General features: G+C 41.0%; 1 protein-coding gene across 2 annotated transcripts in view; it reads left to right on the forward strand.

Annotated features, from left to right (window-relative positions):
• The window catches only part of crlf1a (cytokine receptor-like factor 1a), a 23,548-nt gene extending 18,589 nt beyond the window's left edge, over nucleotides 1-4,959 (forward strand). Inside the window, exons 5-9 of one of the 2 annotated variants that reach the window (XM_014009785.1) lie at nucleotides 255-412; nucleotides 1,533-1,607; nucleotides 2,752-2,845; nucleotides 3,850-4,038; nucleotides 4,190-4,959. In XM_014009785.1, the coding sequence (XP_013865239.1) occupies nucleotides 255-412; nucleotides 1,533-1,607; nucleotides 2,752-2,845; nucleotides 3,850-4,038; nucleotides 4,190-4,206 (533 nt within the window). In that variant the 3' untranslated portion in view covers nucleotides 4,207-4,959. The remainder of the gene's footprint in view (nucleotides 1-254; nucleotides 413-1,532; nucleotides 1,608-2,751; nucleotides 2,846-3,849; nucleotides 4,039-4,189) is intronic. The other variant, XM_014009784.1, reaches the window with a different exon arrangement.
• The last annotated feature ends 2,464 nt before the right edge of the window (nucleotides 4,960-7,423 follow it).

The raw sequence follows: 7,423 nt of genomic DNA on the forward strand, positions 1-7,423 counted from the left end.
GATGGAGGACCTCAGTTTAGCTTGTTTGTCACGCTAGCGCCGAGCTAATACATATAAAGCAATATAGCGTTGGTGCTAGCGCAAAGGCTAACAAGCTGTTAGTGTTAGCTTCCGCTAATTTTTTATTGTTTAGCGTAAGCTAAGCTGTATTTTTAGTTAGTGAAGCTAACTCTTTAGTTAGCTGTGCCCACCACTGGTATCTGAAAATTCAAACAATACTTTATTAATTTCACATCAAACTCTTCCCCCTACAGTGACCACCGACCCCCCYTCAGGTGTGCTGGTCAGTCGTGTTGGCCAGTTGGAGGACCAGCTCAGCGTTCGCTGGGAGGCCCCACCGGCTCTCAAAGACTTCCTGTTTCAAGCCAAGTATCAGATCCGCTACAGGCTGGAGGACAGCCAGGACTGGAAGGTAAGAATCCACATTTAGAAATTTATACATTCCCTTCATCTCTGACACGCAAACAGATACAGAACCAGCTGTTTCACATCTCAACCTAGTGTGTTTAAAGCTGTCTCTGCCAGGTGAGTTAATAGTTGTCAAAAACCTTCACGGAAGAAAAAAAAAGTCATAGAAATCGGGTTTTAATAAGGGTGAAACCTTAGGCCAAATCCACTGTAAACAAGTCCCTCGCAAACCTTTTATGAATGAAAAATACTCGAGGAAAGAGTCTGTCATGCAGATGGAACTTCAGAGAAATCATTTTCCTCGGGACAGGAGGGAGGATTCTGCTGTAATTAGGGAGGAATTACAGCATCGTAATATAAGCAAGTCTTTACTCGCAACGTGGAAAAAGGAAAAGAAAACCGGGGGAGTGGAGAGGCGCGGTGGAGAGATGATACCATTCAGAGGAGGAGAGCGGAGGCTTGAATCCAAGTGGCTTTAAGGTTCTGATGGTGGAAACAAAGCACCTCTGAACCGGCCCTAATCATGAGGTCATGCTGAGGAATGGAGGGATAGCTGTTAATGTCTTCAATATGGTCGCTCAGCTGTAGCGTCTGCCTCGTTTGGCTTCCCTTACATCACACCATTAGCACTCTGCTGCCTGTAATTTACATGTTCTGCTTTCCGTTGGCGCTCCGCTTAACAAGTGTTTACACTCAGGACGCCAGGGAGAAAGTGAGAATTATCAGTTGCTGCAACACGGATGTTTCTTTTTTTCTTCCCTTGGAATTTCTTCATTTTCGGTTTCTCTCCATTTTGCCTGAGTACCTGCGCACACCCCTCGGTGTTTGTGTGTGTACAAGTGTGTGTGTGTCCCAGCATATCCAGCTGTGTCATAAATAATCGGGAGCAGATTTTTACCCAGCAGGCACAGCTACACTAAAATAGTTTGATAAACATGCTGATCAGGAGCCGCTAAACAATGTGGTGTTCATGCATGTGTGGGTCTGTGCATGGTTTGGGTTTTCTGCATCCTGACTCTGCTTTGTGTTTTAGTTTCTGCACACTGGTATTTAATACTGTGGTCGGACCTCCAGCGCTCAGCTCATCAGGGTTTGCTGTTGTTTTGTGTGTGTGTTTTTTTTAGGTGATGGATGACGTTGGGAATCAGACGTCCTGTAGACTGGCTGGACTGAGACCCGGAACGGTGTATTTCGTCCAGGTGTGGTGATATTTTGTACCTCAAAGTGCAGTGGTGGGCTCGGTTAAGCTAACAGCAGAGCTAATTGTTTGTTTAGCGGATTAACCTTTTCACTAACTTTGAAAACCGTTAGCGGACCAGTTAGCTTCTGCTAAATGAGGTTTTTCCAACTTCGGGCGCGCTAACAGCTAACTAACAAGCTAACACTAGAGATGGGACGTTCGCGAACGATCCAAATCCTTTGAACGGCTCTTTACAATGAACGATAGGAGCCGAATCATGGGCAATAACGAGCCATTTGTAGTTTTAGTTCTTTATTTTTTCATACTTAAATTGCTCCCGCTTWGCTTCATCARGGAAAACAGGCAGAGTTGTGGAGTACAGAATCTCACYGTGAAAGGGGGAGGGGGGTTTCCGCTTGACAAACACACGGTTCCACCCACGTGACGGGACGACGTCATTACGTACGGCTACGTGGTGACGTATTTCCCTACGTGATGACGTAARATGTTCAAAATCAAACGGCTCTCTTGAGCGGCCCTATGAAACAAACGGCTCCCCAAGATCCAGATCCCTTCAAAGAGCCATTTGTCCCATCTCTAGCTAACACTAACAGGTTGTTGTCAGTCCCACCGGTCTTCAGCTCCAAGGAAACTAACAGCTGGTTTGAATGTTATCAGTCCATTAAATGGACGTTATTAGCTGTTATTCCATAGAATGGCTTCAGACTGTCCTGACAGTGCCCTCTAGTGGGTTACCAGTGCCATATACGTTGGAATGCAACAATCAGCTACCGCCCGAGTCTAGTCTACTTTATCGTAGCCTATGTCATTATCTCTAAAATTAACCTTAGTGGCTTTAAGCCTCATATTAACCAGCTGACAGTCTGAAGCCATTCAATGGGACTGATAACGACTAATAACGTCCATTTAATGGATGATAACATCCGAAGCGGGTGGAAACTAGTATGTGTGACGCAGATTTCTTTTAGCAGTTTCTGTTGGCTTCTGCTCATTTTATACATTTAGCATTAGGGAAGCTATATTTTTAGTTAGTTATGAGTAAGAAAAGCTAACCTTTTGATTAGCTGTGTCCACCACTGTCCAAGTGTAAAATAACCCTTTCAGCCGTCGGTTCTGTTCGTTTATAGTACATTTTCTCGCAGGTTCGTTGTAACCCTGTGGGCATCTACGGCTCTCGCAAGGCCGGGATCTGGAGTGAGTGGAGCCACCCCACAGCGGCCTCCACCCCCCACAGTGGTGAGATGTTTATTTATTCTTGATCTCTGCTTTTTAACTCCTTTTTGGTCCCTTCGGGGAGCAACATGTTGCTTAAAACTTTGTACGGTGGTCTATTGCAGGGATGTTCGATCCTGGTCCTCGAGGGTTAACTGTCCTGCATGTTTTACTTGTATCTCTGCTCCAACACATTGATTCCATGATTGCATTACCTTTTCTTGTTCTGCAGAGGCTTGTTAATCACCCATTCATTGAAATCAGGTGTTGAAGCAGAGAAACATTTCTAATTTTAGGGGATAATGTTAAAACCTGTTGCTAATACAGGTCATTTGAAACAATAATCCATCCATCATCTCTTTTGTGCTGGAGAATGATGGCCATGAAARGATAATCTAACACTTTATGCAGTGTAAAATAGGAAAATGAATTCCTACTTTGAGTTTGAAGGGATAGGTCAAATATTGTACTTGGAATTAAAGTGACAAGGTATTCAAAATATCAAGGTTAGGGTTAGTATCTAACTTCTGGTCAGAATTTGCAATAAGCAGCAACACTATAGATCACAAAGGTTCCATACTGTTATACATATACATATACATAATGTTTTTTTCTCTGCAAACTGGAAAAACTCAGAGACTTGAATATTTTTTTAATTAGTTTGACTGAAACAGACCGATAGACAGAATGGTGTTTTTGGCACCTAAAAACGGCCTCAAGCGCAAAAAAGGTGTCGTTTTCCAATAAAAATGCTGGACAGCATCACTGAAAAAACAAGAGCAAGTCATGTTTTTGCAAGTAAACTAAAAATCACTGTGCAGATTTCTACTTCCTAATACTTTAAATCTTTATTTGTACTAAACTGTTCTATTGTTCGTGATTGAACCGAAGCACATTTTACTTTCTTTTTCASTCAAGCAGAAACTTCCTGTAACCCAAAGTTCAATAAAGTAAAACCCGACTAAAACCACTAGATTGAGAGCATTTTTGTTCCCTCTTTACTAAAAATAATGGCTCCTCCCCCGCAGAGCGGCTGATGTCGGGCTCCTGCGACTCCAAGTCGAGCGGAGACTCCAACTCCACGCTGCGTCGCGAGCTGAAGCAGTTCTTCGGCTGGGTAAGGAAGCACGCCTACGGCTGCAGCAGCATGTCCATGAAGCTGTACGACCAGTGGAGGGTGCTTATGCAGAAGTCCCATAAAACTCGCAACCAGGTAGGTAAGCATCGCCGAGTGCCGAGAAGAAACACGTGCAGTTTTCCACGCCACCGTCAGCAGGCGAGCGCACATGTCCTGCATCATACGAACACAAACAAACTGCAAATGATTTTACCGAACTGGACCCGTAACAGACTTTATCTTTGTTTTAGGTTCTCCAAGGGGATAAATCGTAGCACATGCTGGRGTTACGAGGAGGAGAAAAAGAAAGGAACTGAGTGAATGCAGGTTGTTTTTGTTGTTTTTTTAWGTGTGAATGAGAAGAAAAAAAACGAGGCTGCAAATTGGATTTATAGAGACGATTTGCTCCAGCCACTTTGGGCAGACTCCAGCTGCAACCACAAGAGAAAATCCAAAGACAAACTGTGGGAAACACCTCATCTGAGGATAATTGGAGTGTTGAACACAAACGGTGCGAGATGTTTAACTCACCACGGACATCCTGTTGTCATGGACTTCCCTGTTTGCCTTTGCAGCACACACACCCTGGAAGTGATGAAACTAATCTGATTTGAGCTGAGGGGGTTTCTCCTGCTGGTCCAAAGCACCATCTAGTGGCTGCTCAGCATCTATGTCGTTCTCCGAGTGCAGCAACGTGCTATTGTAAAAAGAGAAAGCAACAGATTATAATTCAGTATTTTAATGAACGCTGTGTTTTTCGAGGAGGAGGATAATAATGTGCCAAACTGGTCCACCCAGGACTGATCTGAGTGCCAGTACGCGACTGATGACACAACAGTGTTTGTGTAGGCTTTGGAAACATTTCACTGCCTCTTATTTTTGTACTGAATCGTACCAGTGTATTTAAAGTATAAAGCTATGTTTTATAATTCTTAAATTATGTTTGGTTAGTAAAGACTTTACAATGACTGAAGTTATCYATCTCTGATGGTGTTTCATAAAAGAGCTGCCAGAAACATGACGTTTGACGCATTTTGTGTCTCGTATGTAGCTATTGTTCAAATCTTTATTTGGTGGGATTTATTTTGGGAAGGGTATGAGGAATTAATATCTGAACTGCTGTAGATAGCTCCTCAAATGACCTCAGTTTGGAGAAGTTTAATTTAAAAAAGAGATTATGCAAAAGCTGGTATAGATTTTATTTTATTTTATTTTTTTAGATTAGAGTTGTAAGACATCAGCCACTTTAGTCTTGGCTCTGTTCAGACGTTAACTCGCCGTTCAGCTTCAAATAAAACTATCATAGGAGCTATCTGGGTACAATAGTGGCATTTTCACAAAAAATCCAAACTAAACTTTGTGCAAAAAAAAGCAGATTTACCATAAGACTTAGTCCAACAGTTTCTTGTTTTAGTGTCATCTTTACTATTTAGGACTTTGTCAAATAAAGTTTTTAATAAGAGTGAAAAGTTGAATTTCTATTTTAAATTTATGATACAAATACAGAAATGGGTTCTTGCTGTTTTTTTTTTCTTTGATAACTTTTATTTTCTAACAATTTGTTYATTTTTTTATTACTTTTTCTATTCAGCATCCATGGTGACAGCCAACATCATACAGCACAGTAAACACAAGTAAAAATAGAAAACTGGTTTTGTTTATGATTTCTGCTAGGTTTTTTCAGGACACATGCTTTAGTCTTTAACGTTCTTTTATAAAAGTTTAAGCTGTAAACAACACGGCACAGAATGGTAAAAGTTTTCATATGGTACAATACGGTGGGGAGTTCCTATATTACCCGGTACCTACGCTCTCCCCTTTCAAATGTCTTTTTTAAACAAATGAAAAAAATACTGAACTACAGGGCAGGCATTGTACGGTGGAACAGTGGGGTGAACTTAGTTTATTCCCCAATACCTATGTTCCTCATAAACAGGAAGAGGGGAACACAGGTACTGGGAATAGACACAAGGTTACATGGTTTCAGGTGATCATACAGACAACTTGTTCCTAGTACCCATGTCCCCCTGTACTATGCCTGTACTGTAATTTAGTTTTGATTTTTTTTTTTCATTTGTATTATTACAATTTTAAAGGAAGAGCCAAATATCTTTTATGGCTTTCATAAAGTACAACATAGATAAAGTCCCGATACAGTGACTGACAGTTAAGTTTTATTTAAATCGTCCAGTGAGTCATGAGATTTTTGGCTTACAAACACAAAATTATTTTACCGTCTGCCTTTCAGCGGTGGGGGGGTCACAATCACTGCCTGAAACTAGATTGTCTGAACAACTACAAAAAACATGAAACTAGTGTCACATCACCTACATGCATGCTGCTGAAAACAAACCTTTTTATTTTAGGCACATCTAAATTTGTCTTGAAGAATAAAATGATTGTATTTTAAGTAGTTTAGGTTAAATTCCAGTAAAATGTGCCACGGTTTGAGCGTCTGCAGAAAAGCAGTCTCAGTATGGGGAACAAAAAGCTGCTGATGACTCTGGCCTGTTTTCCCTCCCAGTCCCACCAGTTTGAGTCACATCTTTGAACAGCTCTCACCCCTCTGGGAAACCTGAGACTCTGCTTGTGTTTCCTGCCGGTGCCCAGCCATGCAGCGAATTCATCTCCGTCTGCCGTCACCTCAGAGTCTGGTTACTGCYCCTGTGACCACTCAGTTTTCAGGGTTTGAAATTTAACCAGTAAAGAGGTTTTATTTTTTTTTTCTTTGTAGTTCTAACCTCGCTCTTGAATCTTTGCTTACTTCTGTCTTTGCCTAAAGTTGATCCATCTCAGACACTTTTCAGATGATAGGCCACGATTTAAAAAACACAGAACAAATTTTTTTTCTAAGGGCCAACTCTTCAACTTTGTAAAAGTTAAATCTGAGTCCTGAGAGTAAATCAAACATGAAGATTTTTGAGGAAATTTTGAAGGATGCCAAATTAGCTACTGCTCACAAATCCAACATCAGTTTCACAATAATCTAAATTATTGGTAAGAAAAAATGTTACATTTGTATGTTTAAACTGTATGAGAAGTTTAAAAAGCATCTTCCAGTAACTTAATACTGTATGATCGCCATGGTAATCACACACTTGTGTTTGTCACTCCCTGACTGCAAAGTTAATGAGAGGCAGATATCGATACATATGTTCCCCAGTACTTTAAAAGTAAATTTAAAAGTACCTATGTTTCCAGATACGTATGTCCCTCGGTACCTATGTTTCCAAGTACCTATGTTTTTGGATGCCTATACTTCTCAGTACCTATGATCTCCAGTACATATGTTTCCAGATACCTATGTCCCTTGTACCTATGGTTCCAATCATCTACGTTTTTGGATGCATACAGCGGGTAAAATAAGTATTGAACACGTCACCATTGTTCTCAGTAAATATATTACTAGAGGTGCTAATGACATGAAATTTTCACCAGATGTTGGTAACAACCCAAGTGATCCATACATACAAAGAAATCAAACC

Source organism: Austrofundulus limnaeus, unplaced genomic scaffold, assembly GCF_001266775.1.
Source record: "Austrofundulus limnaeus strain Quisiro unplaced genomic scaffold, Austrofundulus_limnaeus-1.0 Scaffold61, whole genome shotgun sequence".
Classification (NCBI taxonomy): domain Eukaryota; kingdom Metazoa; phylum Chordata; class Actinopteri; order Cyprinodontiformes; family Rivulidae; genus Austrofundulus; species Austrofundulus limnaeus.